The following is a 22,661-nucleotide window of genomic DNA, read 5'->3' on the forward strand; positions in this document are numbered from 1 at the left end:
TTAGAGAAATCCTCCACCAGTCCATCTTGAATCTGATTTCCCATTGTGACCAACAGCTTTTTTATCTGAGGCACTCTGGTAAAAGTTTTCATATCCATCATCTTTGGCATCATCCCAGCCAGCCCAACCATCAGTACTGTTTTGGGGTGCAGCTCCCTTTGTCGATTCTTCCCTCCTATTGTCTTTGTTGTCCCAATCATCCCAGGAACTCGATCGAACTGTAAGAATTATACCCAATTGATGATGACTGTGCTCTTCCAAAAGAAGAACTCTTGTTTAAACTCTTGATAAAATCCATTTCTCTCACTATCATTTTGTTGCCAGCCATCAGTCTTCCAAGTAATGCCTTCTTTAGTGTACTCTTCAATTTTCTATGAAGCGATTGCCATAACCCCCTTCATGAACTCCCATGTCCTCTGCCCATTCTCTGATGTATTTGCATTGACAACATTGACAGTCTCATTTACCATGTGATCACAACCACCTTCCTTCACCTTAGAAGTGATGTCTTTTGTTCTAGCTTGGACAACATTCTCTGCCAAATGAGTTGTAGACGCAGCAGCCAAAGATAGCTTACTGAGCCCCTAAGAAACAACGGAAAACATATCGCCTTGCGAATCGTTCCTCGGTGGAGGCCTGGAAGAGGATCCAAAGCCGACACACTTGCAGCCTTGTGAGGGCAAAAGCCCATCGGGGCGGGACTCGTTCTCGACCGAGACCTCCAACTGCGACCGCATGTAAATGTCCTCCGTCGACTTCGACCTCACCAGCGCGCCTCCCCCGTCGAGGGCACCTCTAACGTCTTCACTAACAGCATAAATGACTTAAAAATGACTTAACAGTAAACGGTACTGTTAGTGAAGTTAGTAAATAGTGTTGTCCAGCCTGTCCTTTTTTAAGTCATGCGGTAGTTTTAAATACAAAATGCTGTAGTTTTTTGAAACTACAGTTTCTATGCGGTAGTTTGCACTGCCGCATAAAAGTCAAATTTGTTGTACAAAAGCTGTGTCAAAAATTGTACAATAATCATTTCTTTTCAAACAAACACCTTACTCCCAGGACTCAATCTGGATGTGCTGCCTACCATGTATTCTCGAAAACAGTCAAAGACGATTCATTTGAGTGTTCATCTCCCGGATAGACACATTCGGAAGTCTTGCTATTTTGGCTTGCGGCCCACAATTCTTTTTGGGCCGGTACTAACTTGAAGGCCAATGATTCTTCAGATGGACCGGTCTCGGTGGGATTATTCCCAAAAATAATAATAAGAAGAAGAAAAAGAAAAACGGTGTTTAACATTCTCCCAATGTTTTTCTAGCATTTTTAACTGACATGACATGCTTAATCCACTATTAGATCAATCTTAATTAAAAATAAATAAATAAATCAATATGTCACGTTAGCTGTGAATGTTAGGAGAATGTTAAGTAGCATTTCTCATAAGAAAAAAATACACATGCCCCTCAAACTATCACCTCATTGTTAATGTCCCACAAACTACCAATTGTGTCAATATCCTCCTAATGAAAAAAATACTTTTTTAAAAAAAAACCCTAGAGGTGGTTGAGCCACTCCGATCAAATTCGGGAGCGGTTGGGGGTGGCTCCCTTAAACCACCCCTTCTTTTTTCTTTTTATTTTTTTTTCAATTTTTGGTTTTTTTCAATTTTTAGTTTTTTTTTTTTCCTAATTTATAGGCGTACTTTTGTCTTGTTAAACGAATTTTATGGTCATTTTTGTTTTTTTTATTAGTCTTGGGAGAAAGACATTACATTTTTTAGTAGTTTACAGAAAATATTGACACAATTAATAGTTTGAGGAAACATTGACAATAGAATAAAAGTTTGAGAAAAATATGTATACTTCCCTAATAATAATAATAAATTTTTAAAAAAATAACTAAAAACAAAAAATAAAAAACCACCTCTATTTTTCGTGAATCGTGAGGTGAGGGAGACTAATGGTGCGTTTGGTTTGAATGAGTATTCAATATTCGAACCGGGTTTTAATAAAAGACCCGAACCCGGAACCAAGTTGAATAAGATCCGCCTGGCCACTTGAATATTGTTTGAATGAAGTTTGAATTTCGAGGATTGACGAGTGAATTTCGAGCCAGCAGTCAGAGTTTCTGGGGACGTTTCAGCACCTTACCAGTCAGTCACCGTACACGTTGCAGCTAGCCTTTCTCCTTCTCGCCACGTTTCCTGCAACTGCGATGTACCAAATTCCTGCAGAATCCCATTTCGTATTTGCCTTCTTCTTCTTCCCCCATCAAGCTACAGCACACTTCACTGCAAGTTCTACAATTTCTCTTATTTTAATATTTTTTAAAACTCATCCATATCTTTTTTTGGTTTATTTTGAAAAAAATCCATCCATTCCTGCAGAATCCCAGTTTCGTATTTGCCTTCTTCTTCTTCCCCCATCAAGCTACAACACACTTCACTGCAAGTTCTACAATTTCTCTTTTTTTAATATTTTTTAAAACCCATCCATATCTTTTTTTGGTTTATTTTTTAAAAAAAACCCATTCATTCCTGCAGAATCCCATTTTCGTATTTGCCTTCTTCTTCTTCCCCCATCAAGCTACAACACACTTCACTGCAAGTTCTACAATTTCTCTTATTTTAATATTTTTTAAAACCCATCCATATCATTTTTTGGCTTATTTTGAAAAAAACCCATCCATTCCTTGTCCCAGAGATGGAAGATGAGGGAGTCTCAGAGATGTAAGGCCAGGTGCCCAAGCTGGTACCCACCACCGGGGGGCCAGTAGGAGAGAAAGGAAATAATTTGGGTGTGCAAAATCATAGATCTGCTGTTGTACGTGTACACAATCCAAGCCTTGTTCTTTTTTTATTTTATCTATTGGGTCATCGAGATCAGATAATCTCAAAAAATTCGTTGCAATCAACGGCCAATCTTGTATTTGTGTAGTAACTTTGATTGCAACTGAGCTCATGTGCTATTATTTTCCTCTTATAGCATTAAATGCTACTCTGAACCTGCTGTGTAGTGATGGGATTGCTGTTTAACGTCTGCTTTTTCTTGGAATGGCAATTGAAGCTTTTGTCTTATCACATGCTCAAACTCTACACGTTAGGTGTGAACTCTGGTGGGTGTAAACCACCTTCCTCATTTCCTTCCTCCTGGCGAACAAGAAACCCGAGAGAGAAGATGCTGCGTGTTACTATTGCCTGAAAAGCAACGTGTCAGGGTGCTTTTCAGCTTCCATCACCACCTTTCGGCCGTTGCAGCAATATTCGTTGGCAGAGAAGATTGGGGTCTTTCACCCATTAGATAGGTAGGTGATTTTTGGGTTATTTGCTTTTATTCTATTTATTAGACCTGAACCTAACCATTTTTGGGCTTTGTGTTGTGAGTGACGGCCTCGCACAGTGAACGGAAATTGGCTATAAGATCGTGCATCAGAAGGTAGAACCTCAATGTCTTTAGGGAAGCCTTATTCCTTGGATGAGCATTCTTCCTCAACTGGTTCCAACACCGAACGATACTCAGCTCCTCCATTGAAGATAGTGCATGTGGACGGTCCAAGAACACGGTCTTGGAGGGTTAGTTTCAATTTCATACTTTATTGTTGTTGATTATTGTTTCATTTTTTATTTGTAATTTGCACAAGAATTTTTTGTATTTCAGGAACTATTAAGGGGATTTATTATGTTGTTATTATTTTTTAAAATAGTTATTCTGTTTTTAACATTCAAATATTGTTCATGTTTGTTTGTTTGGATTTTTAAGATCATTTCGAATTAAATATTCAAGTAACTGCATAAATTTGAACATCTGTTATTATTGTTTGAATTGTTATTCTAATTTTGGTTAATCTGTGTGTTTATTTTATTTTATTTTTCTTTTAAGTATAATTATTTTTTTGAATCACCTAATGGATTGGCATGACAACTGAATGAAACATGCATGCTATCCACAATTGTTGTGAGAATAGCAATAACCCCAAATAATTGTAAAAATTCAAGACCAAAAATTTACACCATTATGACCGTTTGTTCTGGTTCAAAAAGAAAAGACACTCTGGTTCAATCGCTCATTTCTCTTCCTTCACAAAATAAAATAGAAAAAATATTCTCTAGTCTTTTCGTTGATGCATTGTTCGCCAAATCCCCATTTTGATTTCATTTCTTCATCTAGGCCTTCACGATTTCTCTAAAACGAGTATTTTCCAATCCCATTTTGCATTTCTATCGAATAACGTAACCCTGCTGTAAGAAATACTGAATTGTAAATATATATATATAGAAAATTAGAAATACATATTTAAAAATGTGAACATCTGTTTTTTTTTTTTTTTTTTTTTTTGAAGAGGGCTTGAATTAACAACAAGAAGATTACATACATAAGTTTTTTTTAAACTTATCAAACCATTACTAAAAACTAATTTACTTTGTAAACACTAAAAAAAAAAAAAAAAAAAAAAAGCATAATATAATCCATTGATCAATATACAAAAGTAACTTTGTTTTTACTGTCCACAACTATAGATGATGTTCATATGCTTTGTCTTTGTTTTTGTTTTTTTTTTTGGCAATACACAAAAACAAAAAAAAAAAAAAAAAAAAAAAAAAATTATTGAAAAGGGGTACAATAATACCCCCTCAAATTAATCAAAACATTATCAAAAACAAATTTATAAACAAGACACTCATATTTGTAACAAATATGTTGAAAAAAAAAATATATATCTTTAAAACACTCTTAACTTCATAACGAAATTGGCACAAATTAAAAAAACAAACCACAAAGTAATCAAAAATTTATGAAAAGCAAATTAATTTAAAAGACACTCATATCTTTAAAAAATTTTATAAAAAAACAAAAAATTTGTGTTCGAACCACTCTTAACTTTAAAACAAAACCGGCACAAACTGAAAAAACTAACCACAAACTAATCAAAACATTATCAAATTAACTTAAAAGACACTCATATTATTTACAAGACACTTGTATGTTTCAAATTTTATTAAAAACAAAAAAACAAAAAAACAAAAAAACAAAAAAAAAAATTGTCTTTGAACCACTTTTAACTTTAAAACAAAACCGGCACAAATTAAAAAAACTAACCACAAACTAATCAACACATTATCAAAAACAAATTTCTTTACAACGGGTGAAAAAAATGATTCCTTTTTTTACACTGGTAGATTTACCATGCTCACAGCACAAATTTAATGATGTCTTCAATTCATGCTACATTTTGTACAGCCATATTCGACGAGAAGCAAGAAGCAGTGTTTTCCTGACTCGTTCAAAACCTCTCATATTCGAAAGGTATTCCTCGCAATCTGTTTCCCAATATATGGTGTAAAAATAATGCATGTTTATAACTTTTTCACCATAGGCATATATTGGAATTCTTGACTGTAATTAATTTAATTTTAAATTAAGCTGCATTACAAATTACTTGCTACTTTGAGAGTTAATTGTAATTTATCTTGTAGTCGAATTTTGTTAAAACATTTTACTAGTAGTCCCCTTCAATAGTCAATGTCCCTCGTAAATGCCAATTGTGTCTATAAAAAAAATATATACTTTCATAATTTGCATCTTTGCCATTAGGGGGAATATAGAAAATGAAGTGGTAGTTCGAGGGGTTATGTAAAAATTTGTCAACTTTATGTTCGTTTGGTTGTGAATTTTTCCATACGCTGTTACTATACCAATTAATGACCCTACCTTTCCTAACCATACTAGAGAAAACAAGGCGCCATCCCAAAAGGAAGGGGAATTGAATGGACTCCCGAGGAAGATGACCTTTTGCTTGAACTTCTTCTAGAATGTGTGCATAACGGTACCATTGTCAGAGGGACCGTGAACCAAAAAACATGGGTGGAGCTGACCAATAAAATGAATGTGAGGAGCGATAGGGTTTTTACTCCTAGCCAGCTATCATCAAAGTACAATAGGTTTCGAAAAGACCACAAGGACTTCTCAGGTTTGTTAAATCATGAAACCAGCTTCGGGTGGGATCCCATATTAAATACAGTCAGTGAGACCCCTACGCAATGAGAGCGTACGAAGATGGTATGCTCTATCCCCAATGATCTCGATGTGATCAATCTTTTATATAAATCATGGAAAACAACAAATTTAGACTGAGTACTTTTTTTCGGTTGTCGTAGGTGGATGACAGAATCACACGCTTCAAGGCAAGAGGGTGCCGTAACTATATGAGCAACTAGGGATCCTTTTTTATCAGTCCACTGCAATTGGCATTCTCCGCCGATCCTCCGCACAGCCCCCACCTGACACTGATGAGGAAGAACGTCTCATGCACCGTATGCAGATAGAAGGCATACACGTGCACAATGGTGGGGCAGGTCGTACAGGTCGAGCAGAAGGTAATCTGTCACAGGCATTTGTTGACCTCTGCAGTCCAGATGATGATCAGGTCGGTGGACCTTCATTTGGTGGAGGTGGGCGCAGGGGGAAAGAGCCGATGGTGGAGGATTCATGGGGTAACCTGCCGCGGGATATTGGACTAGGCGTCACATTGGGATCTACACGAAAAGGATCTTCAGGTAAGAAGTCGTCTAGGCAAACAAAGAGCACGATGGTGGCTTCGAAGCAGGCTTTGTAAGACGAGTTAAGGGAGATGGCGAAGGCAAGGAAAGACGTCTTGCTTCGGCGGAGTCAACCGGAGTTCCACATAACATCACAGCACTGCCAAATCCGCACTCCCGATAGATCGGGCTCTCGACTTGCTGGACGAGTTGCAGCATGAGGTTAGTGACGAAGTTTACGTGGCTGCAACAGTTGCCTTGATGGATGAACAACTTCAAGCCGTGTGGATCCGCATGACAATAGAACGTAGATTGATCTGGCTAAAAAAGCAGAAGCCCCTGGACTGACAAGCAGGATGAAATTGCAATATGTTACTGTATTTTTACTTAACTTTGAGGGTAATTTATGTTTGTTTTTATTTTAGGTATTAGGTATGAGACAATTATATTGGGATGCAATGTGTTATTTTATTTTCACTTAACTTTGAGGACCAGTTATGTTAGTTTAATGTACTTTCGGTATTAGCTATTGCAATGTGGTATGATTGGTGATATGTGTTTTACTATATGCATATGTGACAATAATTGATTGTGTGTTTGCTGGTATTATTCATGAAATTATTTAAAGCTGTATTAAACTCAAATGTGTCCGTTGGTAGGATGGATGGATCTAACATCCCTTTCGACTCCATGGATGAGGATAGCGAGGAGGAATTTGATGACGATATAAATTTGATATTGGCTGTGCTAGACATATTAGATGACGATGAAAACACCAAAATGCCGGCATGTAACTTGCCATTACGAGGGGCCATGTATATAACGTGCATGCTGAACAGTAACCCAACGCCGTTTAAGGAAATGTTCTATATGGAGCCATTGCAGTTTATAACTTTGTGTACTGAGTTGAGGGAGCGCCAACTCATGAGGAGTACAAAGTACCTTGATGTTGAGGAAAGTGTGGCTATATTTCTTATGATTGTTGGCCACAGCCAGGGGCAGCGGGTCGCGTCAGATCGCTTTCAACATTCCACTGAGACAATAAACCGCCATTTCAAGACGGTGCTTGGTGCAGTGGGCCGTCTGGCGAGGATTTACATTAAAGTTCGACACAGGACTGGGGTGCACTCACTTGCAAGCGGTGATCCTAAATATTATCCTTGGTTCAAGGTGAGTTCGTGTCCTTTTGTAACACAAGCAGTGTTATATTAATGACACCTTTCAGATACTATACGCAATGCCCCGATTTTAGGATTTATTATTTTTGTTATTTCTATATTTTTATAGGATTGTATTGGTGCGATTGATGGCACACACATAAAGGCGGAAGTCCCGGTCGAGCACCAATGCCTATTTCGTGGCAGAAAAAATGAGTGCACACACAACGTTATGGCAATATGCGATTTCGATATGTTATTCACGTTCGTGTACGTTGGCTGGGAGGGAACAGCCAACGATGGTCATGTATTTAAGGATGCTGTTACAGGTGACAACGGTCTTGAGTGGCCCACAGATGGTTAGTACCTTGTAGTCAAAATGCCTTTAATTTATATTGGACATTTTCTCATGTCCTTTTCTATACTGATATTTTCACTGTTTTATTTATGAAGGGCACTATTATGTGGCTGATTGTGCGTACCCATGCACGCGGGGATTTTTGCCTCCATATAAAGGGTAGAGGTACCATCTCAACGCTTATCGCAACAAACCTTTGCCACGTGGGTATAGAGAACTGTTTAACTTCAGGCACTCATCGCTGCGAATGATCATCGAGAACTGCTTCGCCAGATTGAAGAGGAGATGGCGTATATTAAATGGTATCCCTGGGTACTTATTGGTGCGTCAACCTAGCATTATAATGATATGCTGCACACTACACAACTTCATCGGGGTACACAATCCGAATGATGAAATCTTCAACGGCACTGATGCAGCAGAACCAGAAATGGAAGTTGATCAGACAGAGATGAGTGAGCAGCCAGATGAATATGGCAACAACGATGAGGCAGGCCCATCAAATTCAGGACATTATGACTTCTCCCAAGCAGCTTCCGTTGAAATGGCCCAATTTAGAGAAGGCATTGCACAAGCAATGTGGGAAACCTGTCATGGACACTACAATACAGATAATTAAAAAAATTGCAATTATGTTGTAGAAGTACTGTATTTTGTTTTGGATATGCATTACATATGGTTGTGGTTTTACGCATGTGTTTGGTTAATTTCAAATTAAATATTCTCTTATGTCAGATTTTGTTTTCGTATTTATTTTGTTTTACGAGTTTGTTTTCATTTTTTGGGAAAATTACATTTTACCCCCCTGATTTATCCATAGGGTGGCGATTTACCCCCCAATGTACCAAAATTGTTAGATGACCCTCCCGAACTTGCCAACGTGTGGCAAAATTTACTTTCCGTCCAGTCGCCTGTCTGTTTGGACGGAAAGTCGGTCATGTGCGTTGCACGTGACCGTTTAAAACATATCCCCTCCCCAAAATACCCCCGCCTCATCCGGCCTTTGTACCCCGTGCATGCCTTAGACTTTTTGAAATGATATTCAAGCTGTTACATGGCTTCTTCAGCTCATCTTTGCCTCACCGTCCTCATTCATCTTGGCACAATACTTGAATAAACTCCCATCGAAACAGCACCTCATGGCTTCTATAGACAGCATGCCTTCCTCGTCCCTGGCGAGTACATACAGAATCCCCCACTCCATCTTTGATGCAACCCTGCAATCCACAACCATACCTGTTAGTTAGCGTGAGCATCCCCACAAGAGCAAGCGAGCGCGAGAGCATAAAGTTCTATAGATAGAAGGTGGCAAAACGATTAACGAGCATCCAAAGATGTCAAATGCATCTCGATTCTCCTGTGTCATGTCCCACAGCTCTCCAAGCGTCAACTTGTTTGGAACCATACGAGCATATTTATTGAACATGTTTTCCAGTCTCCAGATTCACCGGCACATACCTGCAATTTCGTGGAACAACAACCATGGAGTTCAATGAAGCAGTGGGAACATGGTTGCATGCTCTGTTAACCTCTGTTTTACTCTTCTGAAACAGAGGATTTGATGGAGCATTTTTTTGGTGTGATTTTGGAATCCCTGATGTTCGTTTCTGATGATACGCGCAAGCTAGCAAGAAACCGAACACAAACCAAGCTGTCATAAAATCTATGTCACATGCCTTAGCACCCGTGGCAAATAAGTCACCAGACCGAACACAAACCAAGCTAGTGTCAGATACCAGAACCAGTTCATCAACATCGAGAAAAAAGAAAGAAAAAAAAAAAAAAAACTGATTTATATATGCACAACTCTGTATTTTATCTGGAAACAATTGCCAACATGAATTTGTAACCTTCTTTGTTTTTTGGGTTCTCTCTGTTTCTGGGTATGTCTCTGAGTTCCTAAGCCAATGACCTTCGAATATGCATACCAAACTATCTTGTCTTCCTCGCTTTCTTTCTACTGGTTTACGTAGCTCTTCTTCCACAGTCGTCTTCGTCGGTTTATTTTGAGGATGCGGCGTCTCTTGTTCGGTGTTCATTGCGCGAGTGCCATCACAAGGTAAGGTGAGACAAAACTTTTTCTTTTCTTTACTCTCCGAATATTTCGAACATATTTTTAGATTTGACCCATTGGCTAAACTTGATTTTTGCAAATGGATACAGGTCTTAACCACACGTACGGCACATACATTCATACATATACAAAAAGACAGAGAGAGAGAGAGAGAGAGAGAGAGAGAGAGAGAGATGGTCTCAATTGCCTCTATTCCTCTCTTCTCCAACGACAATCGCACAAGACCTGTAGAAGAAGAAGCAGAAGCAGAAGCTACTTGGCTTAGCAATCACTCTCTCTCTCTCTCTCTCTCTCTCTCTCTCTCTCTCTCTCTCTCTCTCTCTCTCTCTCTCTCTCTCTCTCTCTTCGCTGAGGCTATCCATGGCATATCCGGTTTTGCCCAGCTTCTCATCCTCTGCTCTCTCCTTGTGTTCGTTCAATTGGGTTTGCGTGTTCGAGCTCAGCTTGAGGAGTCCAGCTTGAAGCTGATGACTGATGTGTTTGAGTGGCCGAAGACAATCTTGTCGTTGTACGACGACGAGTATGGCTGTGAGGGAAAAGAGGACGACAACATGGATGGTGGGTAGTCAGGGTGTAGGTCTTTGTTTTGGCATATGCGATGGAATGGCCATGTGTGGGGTATAAAGGCTGATGGGGGGGTATTTTGGGGAAGGAATATGTCTTAAACGATCACGTGCAACGCACATGACCGACTTTCCGTCCAAACAGACAGGCGACTAGATGGAAGGTAAATTTTGCCACACGTTGGCAAATTCATGAGGGTCATCTAACAATTTTAGTACATTGGGGGGTAAATCGCCACCCCGTGGATAAATTAGGGGGAAAAAGTGTAATTATCCCTTTTTTTTTTTACCAAGTAGACATGGACGTCAAGGTAAACTGTACATGTGGTGCTGGACCCATGAGACTCCTCGTTTCAAGAACAGAAAGGAACTACATGAGGCGTTTTTACAAGTGTCCCCTAGGCAAGGTATGAACTCGTAAACAAACGCTGGCCTCAAATTGAACCAACATTTACATGTTAATGATTTTTATGTTTAAGTGTATGTAGCAATGGCAGTCTCATCCCGTTTTAATGTATTATTGTAGAATCATCCCGGAGGTTTCTACTGGGAAGATGAGTTGATGCAAAATTTTGCTGAACCTGTACACGAGGACCCCGCTTTGCACATACATGCGCAGGGCAACACATTGGGCATGCCGTGGATTGTCGGGGGCATTATGCGATGCTGTGGTATTACATGGATTTGTGTCCTTTGTTTGTTAGGGTTACTGTTTTTGTTGGTTCTCATCTTTGCCTGAAGTGGTTTGGTTTGTAATGCGGGTGGTTTATCATATCATATATTTTGCTTTTACTGGTATCAATCTATTATATAATATATGTCGAATATTCCTAGAGATCGCTACTTGAACCGTTTTTATTTCCAGTACCGCTCATGAACGGTAATGGAGCTATACATTTGAGTGGATGCCAACCTTTCTTCATAATGTACCTATCTGTTTCTTTTTCCTTTCCATAGAGTTTTTGTTTGCTTTTAGTTATACTATATATATATATATAGAGCTATAAACCAAAACCCTAAGTATATGTACTATATATATAGCTATAAATCATAATCTTAAGTAGATGTACTATATATATCGGAACAATCTAATTTTGAACTGCTCATGATTTAATATATATATTTAAAAGTGTACAATAATAACACGTGAAAAATATATTGACATTATTATTCATAAAATGTAAAATCAATTAAATTATAACCCATAGCCCTAAGTGTATATATTATATATACCTATAAACCCTAAAACCCTAACCATAAGTGTATATACTATATATAGCGATAAACCCTAACCCTAAGTATATATACTATATATAGCTATAAACCCTAAACCTAAGTGTATATACTATATATTATCGATAAACCCTAACCCTAAGTATATATACTATATATAACTATAAATCCTAAGTTTAAGTATATATACTATATATATCGGAACAATCTAATTTTGAACTGCTAATGATTTAATATATATATATATATATATATATATATATATATATATATATATATATATATATATATATATATATATATATATATATTTAAAAGTGTACAATAATGACACGTGAAAAATATATTGACATTATTATTCATAAAATGTAAAATCAATTAAATTATAACCCATAGCCCTAAGTGTATATATTATATATACCTATAAACCCTAAAACCCTAACCCTAAGTGTATATACTATATATATCGATAAACCATAATCCTAAGTATATATACTATATATAGGTATAAACCCTAACCCTAACCCTAAGTGTATATACTATATATAGCTATAAACCCTAACCCTAACCCTAACCCTAACCCTAAGTGTATGTATTATATATAGCCATAAACCCTAAATGTATGCACTATATAAGGGACTAAACTATAAGTATTTAATTCATTATATAGCGCGGAACCCTTTAAATAATTGCATTTACTATATATAGCCATAAATAGCAAGGTTACTGTATATAATTTCTAAACCGTTTACATGCATGCATATCTATATATAGTATTAATTATAGGAAAATTTTTTAAATTTTGTTATGTTTTAAATTTTTTTTTTTTTTTTTTTTTTTTTTCTAAACGTAGATGGTGTACAAAACTAAACCTTAATTTGAACTATTTGGTTTAATTATATATATAGCACCAAATTTGTTTAATTATGCATATAGTACAATATGTAAATTAAGTTAGGGTTTACGTACTTATTAGTATACTATATACATATAAATAAGAAACCTAAAAAGCATAAATTCCAAGTATAGAATTTACATATAGCATATAGCTTTCAAACCTAATTTTATGTGTATAAGCTATGTACACCGTATTTTCACAGATTTGTATGGTTAATAAGATAAGGAGTTTTTTTTTTTTTTTTTTTTTTTTTCAAAAAATTAACACAACACAATTTTTTTTTTTTTTAATATATATTTGGAAAAAAAATAACAGTTTGACACGTGTAAAAATACACGTGTCCAATTGGACACGCGTATTAAATACACGCGTCCAATTGGACACGTGTATTATTAAACGTGTCCAATTGGACGCGTGTATTTAATACGCGTGTCCAATTGGACACGTGTATTAAATACACACGTCCAATTGGACGCGTGTATTTTTACACGCGTCCAAATGGACACGTGTAATAATACACGTGTCCAATTGGACACGAGTATTAAATACACGCGTCCAATTGTGAAGATGGTACAATTAGACACGTGTCAAATTGGATCCGTGTCTACAGTAACCGGTACTGTAGACACGCGTCCAATTGTGTGATTTTTTGTAGTGATAATAGGATTTATGGAATCTAGGGGTATAGACTTTTGATATCTCAATGGAAAAGTCTTTTGTGATGCGGTCGGCATTGATATGGACAATAAATAACTTCTCCGCGTACTCCTTTGTCTGGATGGAGTACCAATCACAACTTGTTTGGATGGCTTAAACAATCACGACTTTCGACAAACTAATCAAAGTCATGCTGGCCCATTAGAAGAGTATCCCTATGATTAATTATCAGCTCAGTAGTTTAAGGGAATTGGGGAACTATTGGAGGGCCCGGTTACTAATGACCTTATAGACAAAATTCCCATAAACGACTATCAACCTAATTGCACAAGAGAATAGGGGGGCTACTAGAGGGCCCAGCTACCAACAACCCTATAGACAAAGTTCCCATAAACGACTATCAGCCCAATCGCTTAAGCCTTAAGGAAATTGGGAGACTACTAGAGGGCTCAGTTACGAACGTGCTCCTAGCAGGCACAACAGAAAAGCCTAGAATGTCTATCGGGCCACAACCCAAATAACCATCAAAGATTCGAGTGGACCCTTGCGAAGATGTAGTGCCCAAAAAATGATTCCTCATTTTGCCAGCTCACCTAACTGCTTGCCCACGCCATATGCCAATTTCAAACAAATTTTGAGAGGAAATATCCACTTCAATAACAACTTATTGGTAAGAATCCCTAAACCCTAAAAAGGAAGGACAAAGATGATGTCTAATATAAAGAAAGAAATAATATTCACTCAAGTCCGCCTATTTGCCTTACTTGAACTCTGCTAAAATTCCCTCTCCATATATTCAACTAACTTGAGCGTCAGAGTGGTCTCACTAGATACAATCCCAACGAACCCCCTCTACGCTCTTTACTTTCTTGTAGTTTTTCTTTTTGGCGAACAAGGTGTGGTCACTATACTAATTAACAGTGCATTTTGAAATTTGGTATGGACATAACATATGAATTAAGTGGTAGATTGAGAGGACAAAGAGCAATTTGTTTCAAAATGTTCTATTCCAACGTGGCTTTGTTTTCTAATTCCTTGAAAGGAAAGGCTACAGCTAAGATATAAATAATGGACTTCACGTCTGAACAGTAAAATCTTCGATCAGAATTTGATCTTCTTCTTCTTCTTCTTTTTTTTCTTTTTTTTGGATCAAAGATAGTTAGATCTGTTGTTGTAAATGAAAAACACCAGAAATATTAAATTGCATGAATTTATTTCCCCCAAATACCTACAAACCACTAGTAATGGAAGAGAAAAAAACAAAAAGGAGTAAACAAGAATATAGCAAATGCCTTAGCATGGTACATATATAGTTGTTATCTGGGAAAGGTTTTTCTAGCAGAGCAAAAGAAGAATGCTTCACGAGATAAGATCAAATCATTTGACTTGGAGCATTTCACGCTGTTTGAACATCCACATTTTCCTTGAATGCATAAAATCATTAAATAATTTCACAACTCGAAACATGATTAATTAATTGCTCGTAATCAAAAGTCATGGCTTACAAGCAAACATTTCCCACCTTAATATTTTAATGGGTCAATATTAATTCCAATATTCCATTAATGGAAGTGGTCGGATTTGGCGCATTTCTAATAAATAATCGATAGCTTACCAAGTCTTAGAGGCTCCATCTAGTGAAAAACATAGACCGGTTCACTGACTCCACGCTATAAATAGACATGTTCCCACGCAACGTTAACATCTCACACTCCTCACATAACCAAGAATTCAGCAAATACAGAAGCTTGTAACGATGAAAGGGTTTCCTAATTACCTCGTAGCTTTGGCACTCATGGCTTTGGCATGCTCCCAGCTTGCCTCTGCCTTTGACCCTGCTCCTCTGCAAGACTTTTGTGTTGCAGTTAACACTTCCACCGAGGCTGGTATGTACAAATTCTTCTTCTTGGCTTCTTCTTCTTATTATTATTATTATTATTATGTTCTTTTGGAGTCATTTGAAGAATCTGGATTTCTTTTGTGCAGTATTTGTGAATGGAAAGTTCTGCAAGGATCCAAAACTTGTCAATGCCAATGATTTCTTCTTTCAAGGACTAAACATTCCTAGGAGCACTGCAAATCAGCTCGGGTCGAATGTCACTCTTTTGAATGTGGACAAAATATTTGGCCTCAATACACTAGGTATATCCTTAGCTCGTATAGACTTTGCACCATACGGCCTAAATCCACCTCATACTCATCCTCGTGCCACAGAGATTTTAGTAGTTTTAGAAGGTACTCTGTTAGTTGGCTTTGTCACATCCAACCCGGATAACCGTCTCATCACCAAAACTCTAAACGCAGGAGACGTATTCGTCTTCCCAATTGGTCTCATTCACTTCCAGTTTAATGTAGGAAAGACCAATGCTGTTGCTTTTGCCGGTCTCGGAAGCCAGAATCCTGGGCTCATTGTCATAGCAAAGAATGTTTTTGGATCCAATCCTCCTATCAATCCGGATGTTCTCACCAAGGCCTTCCAATTGGACAAGAATGTGGTTGAGTCTCTTCAGAAAAAATTCAGTACTTAGAGAATTATATATATATGTAATAGCGATAATGATCCGTTTGATGATTTGAATAAGTTTGACATGTTTTCCTTGTTGTAACATCGTAATAATATATAATTATAATGAAATAAAATGGTTGCTTATGCACACTCATATTCGATCTTTTCTGTTCTTTTTTATTTTTAGACGTAGCATGCGTGGTAACTAAAGTAGTAAAAGTGCACAATTAATCTTAACAACATTTTTTACTTTAAAAGAAAAAAAAGAATTCTTAATAACATTTTGAATCCACAAAGCGTTTGAGATATCACTTCTATATAACGTCTTTCGATACATGCCCTTTGCTTCCTCTTTTCTAAAAAAATAAACTAATAAACATTGAAATAAATGAATAATAAAAAAGAAGCGAGAGCGGATTCAAAAGGTAACTAATAGCAGGTTTAATATCTTTACATAATCTTTAATTACTAGCTTATATCCCTCACTATATGCGGATATTTTTTATTATTATAATTTAATTTTAAGAATACTTAATATTATAATAATTTAAATTATTTACTATAATTTAATCTTTTATAATTTTTTTTTTTTTTTGGTAATATATCTTAATAAAACTGTCGCTTTGATTCACAAATTTAAAAAGCTTTTCAAATATCATATGATCGCTAACAGACAAACTGAAAGACAAAAGTTGACACAAAATAAAAGCTATTAATTAAGAATATCAAGAGAGGTATGTAAGCATCAAGTAAATTAAAGCTAATTTAAATATATGAATAAAAAAACATTTTAATTAACGCATCTGATAAAGGGCTTACATCAAATCTCAAAAAAGACATGATTTGTCACCTCGATCGATCCAAACTCTCTGATTAGCAAAAGCTTAAACAAATAGTCACTTAGAAAAGAGCATTCAATTCATCAATAAACATTTTGCTGAAATTTCATCTTAATCCAAAATTTGTAAACTTTTTCTTTTATTTTTGTAAAGCAAATAGAAATAAAATAAACTTGAAGTCTTTGCTGTCATGTGGAAAAATTCCAGGATACCAATCCATTGACCAAAGCTCAATTGGAAAAAGCACCAGAGCTGAATTTAGTGTAATAAAAACGTATTTATTAGTATAATAATTTCCTCAAGATCGAATACAATACCAAGTATTAACTAAAATAAAATTTGAAGTGGTAAGATTTGATCGAATTGAAATTAGTGAAACCAACTCGATCAATCTTATATATATATAGTTCAAAGTCAAACATGAGAATCGTACCTAGAAAATTACTTAAAGTGGAAACATTACGTACATAACCCTCCTGAAATTGAGATGTCAGAAAAAAAATTTATTGCCCTTTTTATGGACAAAGTAGTCACAGTTTTTAGCGATATTTTAATGAAAATAAATAGACAATTACTAACGAAGTTTTTATTAGGATAAACTATTAAAAGGAAAACAATCAATTACCTTGTTAGGGCTTCTTCCATTAATTCTTGTTGTTGAAAAATATTTTGCCACCTTTTTTAAAGCAGCATGCGCCTAAAAAGCGATTGTATATATATATATGCAGTCTTAGGTTACTAGTTGGTGGAGAGACGTGTGCACACTACAAAATTTTTTTTTTTTTTTTTTTTTTTTTCCCGCTTGCAGTTAGCCACTTGGATGGGATCATCCATGTGGCTAACTAGCTACTGGCCATGTGTCACAGGCAACGTTGACACAGCGTGGCGAATCAGGATGGTTGGAGGACTTCTCCTCACTCGGCATATATTGAGTTTGTCTAATTGTAGTATTTCAAAGAGAGCTAATCATGTTAGTTGTACGTTCGCTTTGGTTGGAGAAGGAGAAAACAATATGGGACTTCTATATATTGAGTTTGCTTTGGTTATTGGTTGTTTTATTGGCCTACATGAGTGGATCGGACTTCTCTGTTCCAGAAAATCCAAACCCAAAGCGGAATGATATTATTTTTCACAATTCTTTCCAAAAATGTTTAGTCGAAAATATTTTTGAAATTTAATAATAATGAGTATATTTGTAGCTTTTTCAAATGATAATATGAAATTTGTTGTAACGTGCAATGGCTTTCTAACGCTCATCTTATACACTTTGCCTTAACAAGACTGTCCTAATTAAAATTTCATCTCCATATACACCAACGACTCAATGTGTACTTCATCTGAAATATACTACAATAATCATCTTGTGGCAATTAATGCTTGCTAATTATACGTATCACTATTTATGAATGCACCATTACTAGTTAACTTTAAATCAAGCATCTTGAATAGTAGAAAAGGAATTATAATCCACCATTACTAGTTGACTTTATAATCAAGCATCGTCATATATATATATATATATATATATATATATATATATATATATATATATATATATATATATATGACTCTAAATTGTGATAATCTAGAGAGTTAATGTACCATGCAAAACCTAGGGTTGGGCTAGTTAACTAACTGGACTCAAAGGCACAGAAAATTACAAGAAATGCAGTGGCGGAGACAAAGGGGGGTGGGCAGGGGCGCCCGCCCCCCCTAAATGGCTGAGAAATTTTTTTTTTTACAGATATTTTTAAAAAAATTACATTAAAAAGAAGAAAAAAAAATTGTTGATGCTAGCCCGCCCCTCCTGCTGATAACAAACGGAAAAAAAAAAAAAAAAAAAAAAAAAAAAAAAAAAAAAGATTACATTTACATGGAAAAACCAACCGTCAAAGAAAATTTTATCAAAAAAAAAAAAAAGAAAAAAAAAAACCAACAACAATCATTAAATTCTCACTTGCTTAGGAAGAGGAACGGTCGAACGATCAATTTTGTGGAAAAAAAAAAAAATACCAATCTGCAAAAGCCAACCATAAGAAGCCATTAAGCCAATAATACAAATCTTCTTCTCTGACCTCCGGCATCTGCACCACCTCCTCGCTCCTCGGCAAACTGCAGTCGGCAATATCTCGCATGGTAAGCACTAAGCAAGCCATCTACCTTTTTTTCTTTTCTTTTCTAGTACTGGGCAATGGGCATAGACGCATAGTGGATGAGACGAATAATAGACTGCAGATTTTCTTTCATTTGCTTTTTTCTTTCAAGATAACTAGATAAGGGGCGAAATATGTGGTTGAGAGGTTCACGACTTTTCAACGTTACCAGATTTTTTTTTTTCTTTTCTTTCTTTCTTTCTTTCTGTTTTGTTGATTTTCTTTCTTTCCTTTTTTTCTTTTGTTTTTCCAACTTATCTTGACTTTTCAACGTTGCCTTTTCAGGATTTTTTTTTTTTCTTTTCTTTTTGTTGACTTATCTAACTTTTCATATTTTTTTTTCTTTTTATTTTGTTGACTTCTCTAACTTTTCAATTTTTATTTTTTATTTTTTTTGTTTTGTTTTGTTAATTTATTGACTTTTCAGATTTATTTTTTTGGCCTTTTTGTTTTGTTGACTTCATTTCAGGTTTTTTTTTTTTTTTTTTTTTTGAATTGTTGCGATGTGAGTCATGTGACTTGTCAGGCCCACAACCGCATTTTTTTTCTTTTTCTTTTTTTTATTAAGTTAATTCTCTTTGTATTGCTTTTCTTTATTACTTACGGTCATTGCAAATTGCAATTTGAAGCATATATAATTTTATTGACTCATCTTTTTTATTATAGTTTTTTATTTATTATTCTGATGAGAACAGCATTGTCATTTTTTATTTTTATTTTTATAAGGTTTTCTTTATACTTTGGGATTGGTTCAACTGGCCAAGTGACAAGTTTCAGTAGAATTTTTGCCACTCTCAGGTATGTTATTTGCTATTGTTTGTTAATTTGTTAGATTAATAGCTATCAGAATATGCTAATAATTTTATTAGAATATCATTTGAGTATGTGTCATTAGGCCATTAGTTGTTTAGTGTGAAAAGTCTTAATACTAATAGATAAATAAATTTTCAGGTTTCCAAAAACTCTTAAATTACAACATGAGCAAGTCAAAAACAATTGATGCATTTTTTAAGAAAAAAGATGCTGATTCAAATTCTAAAACGTCTTCCTCAACATCTAATCATCAAACTTTAGCTCCTGAGCAAGTTGCTTCTAAGATGCCAAGAATTGAATTTCAAGAAGTTGAGTTAGTTGACATTTCTACCCTACAACATGATCCAGGGTTACGTCCTCAAATGTGGGAATATCCTGTTAATCAACAGGATGAAATTAGACATGCTTATCTTAAAGACGGTCCATATAGATTCATTCCTCCTGATAGTCCTGGATATCTGTTTTCAGGAAAAGGAAAAAATCGTCGGAGATTTCAATCATCTTGGTATAAAATGTTTCCTTGGTTAAAATACTCTCCTACAAAAGATGCTGCTTATTGTTTACCCTGTTATCTATTTTGTAAAAAGCCAACGGGACGGTTTGGAGCTAATGCATTTACTATTGACGGATTTCGTAATTGGAAGAAGGTTAATGATGGTATGAATTGTGCTTTTTTGGTCCATATGGGAAATGGGCCATGTTCACCTCATAATAATGCTGTTAAGTATTGTGACACTTTGATGAATCAATCTCAACATATTGATAAGGTGATAGATAAGCAAACTTCAGAAGAAAAAATGAACAATCGATTGCGATTGAAGACTTCAATTGATTCTCTTCGGTATTTAATATCTCAGGGATATGCTCTTAGAGGTCATGATGAAAGTCCCGATTCATTAAATCGTGGCAATTTCTTGAGTTGATAAAACTTATCTCCATTTACAACAAGGATGTTGCTAAGGTTGTTTTAGAAAATGCTCCACAAAATGCTAAATATACTTCACATCATGTCCAAAAAGAGATTTTACATGTCTTGGCAAAGAGGGTACGAGATGCAATTCGTGAAGAAATTGGTAAATCAAAATTTTGCATTATTGTTGATGAGGCACGAGATGAGTCTAACAGAGAACAAATGGCTATTGTTTTGAGATTTGTTGACAAAGATGGATTTATACAAGAACGCTTCTTTGATATTATTCACGTTAAAGATACATCGGCGTTGACCTTAAAAAATAATATATCTAATGTTCTTTCTCGATATTGTCTTGATATTCAAAGTATTCGTGGACAAGGGTATGATGGTGCTAGCAATATGCGTGGTGAATGGAAAGGATTGCAAGCATTATTTCTTAGTGATTGTCCTTGTGCATACTATGTTCATTGTTTTGCTCATCGATTGCAATTAGCATTAGTTGCTGCATCTCGAGAGGAAGTTTATGTTCATGAGTTCTTTTCAAATTTGAATTTCATTATCAATGTGGTTGGTGCTTCATGTAAACGTCATGATGAACTACAAGCAGCTCAAGCAGCAGAAATCGCACATTTGATAGCTATTGATGAACTAGAAACTGGAAAAGGAGCTAACCAAATTGGCACTTTGAAACGAGCTGGTGATTCTCGATGGGGTTCTCATTATCATTCTATTTGTAGCCTAATAAGGGTGTTTGGTCCTACTTGTTCAGTGCTTGAAAATATTATCAAAGGAGGATCTACTTACTCTCAACGTGGGGATGCTAATGCTGCTTATAAAATGATTACATCCTTCAAATTCATATTCATTTTACATTTGATGATGAAAATCATGGGTACTACCGATTGTCTTTGTCAACATTTACAGCAAAAATCTCAAGACATCTTGAATGCTATGAAGCTAGTTTCTAGTACAAAAACACTCCTCCAAAAATTGAGAGATGAAGATTGGGATAATTTGCTTGAGGAAGTAGTATCTTTCTCTAAGAAATTTGAAATTGACATTCCAGATTTGAGTGCTCGTTATGTTGAAGGTCGAGGTCGTCATCAACGGGATCACATCACGGTCGAGCATCATTATCATTTTGACATATTCAATGCTACTATAGACTTTCAATTGCAAGAGCTCAACAGTCGATTTGATGAAGGAGCAATAAAACTTTTGACACTTAGTTCATCTTTGAATCCAAATGATGCTTATAAATCCTTTAACATTGATGATATTTGTAGTCTTGTGGAGAAGTACTACTCTCTTGATTTTTCTGAGCAAGAGAAAATTCATTTGAGATATCAGTTGAAGCATTTTGAACTTGATGTGCTTAATCATCCAAAATTAAAAAACTTGTCTTCCACTGCGGAATTATGTCGAGGATTGATAGAGAAAGGAAAATCAAAGATATACTATCTTATTGATAGATTGATTCGTCTTATTTTGACTCTTCCAGTGTCTACGGCGACTACTGAACAGGCGTTTTCAGCTATGAAGATTGTTAAAACAAGACTTCGTAACAAAATGGAGGATGAGTTTCTTGCAGATAATTTAGTTGTCTACATTGAAAAGGAAATTTCTGAAAGTTTCAATTCAGATTTGATACTTGATGATTTTGTTTCTCTAAGGGCGCGTATGATGCAATTTTAGACACTTTGTACTTTTGTATTTTGTATTTTTTTTTTTTTTGTATTAGTGCCTACATGTTAACTGATACATCAATTTGGCATATATTTGTGAAGTTTGATAGCTACATTTTTTGTGATACATATATTATGTTATAATTTATATTTTGAATTGTTATTACCGTACTTTTATGTATTATAATAAAAATCTAGTATATATATATAAAAAAAAAAATTATTATTTTAATTCCGCCCCTACTAAGATAGATTCATGGCTCCGCCACTGAAGAAA

General features: G+C 35.5%; 1 protein-coding gene and 2 pseudogenes across 1 annotated transcript; 2 read left to right on the forward strand and 1 right to left on the reverse strand.

The window, feature by feature from the left end:
• Nucleotides 1-3,296, reverse strand: LOC133863201 (probable ADP-ribosylation factor GTPase-activating protein AGD6; annotated as a pseudogene).
• Nucleotides 3,297-15,176: 11,880 nt separating this feature from the next.
• On the forward strand, nt 15,177-16,135 carry LOC133863682 (germin-like protein subfamily 1 member 7). The gene is made up of 2 exons (XM_062299727.1): nt 15,177-15,361; nt 15,462-16,135. The coding sequence occupies exons 1-2, from the start codon at nt 15,232-15,234 to the stop codon at nt 16,001-16,003; spliced, it is 672 nt and encodes a 223-aa protein (XP_062155711.1). The 5' UTR covers nt 15,177-15,231; the 3' UTR covers nt 16,004-16,135.
• A 3,815-nt stretch (nt 16,136-19,950) lies between these two features.
• LOC133863202 (uncharacterized) lies at nt 19,951-22,394 on the forward strand (annotated as a pseudogene).
• Nucleotides 22,395-22,661: the final 267 nt, after the last annotated feature.

This window comes from Alnus glutinosa, chromosome 3 (genome assembly GCF_958979055.1).
Source record: "Alnus glutinosa chromosome 3, dhAlnGlut1.1, whole genome shotgun sequence".
In the NCBI taxonomy this organism is placed as follows: Eukaryota; Viridiplantae; Streptophyta; class Magnoliopsida; order Fagales; family Betulaceae; genus Alnus; species Alnus glutinosa.

What these genes read in the sequence shown, in the direction of transcription:
- LOC133863682 (XM_062299727.1), top strand. Translation starts at nt 15,232, where the DNA reads ATGAAAGGGTTTCCTAATTACCTCGTAGCTTTGGCACTCATGGCTTTG. An exon ending in TAACACTTCCACCGAGGCTG is followed by an intron (nt 15,362 to 15,461) that starts GTATGTACAAAT and finishes TCTTTTGTGCAG; the next exon opens with TATTTGTGAATGGAAAGTTC.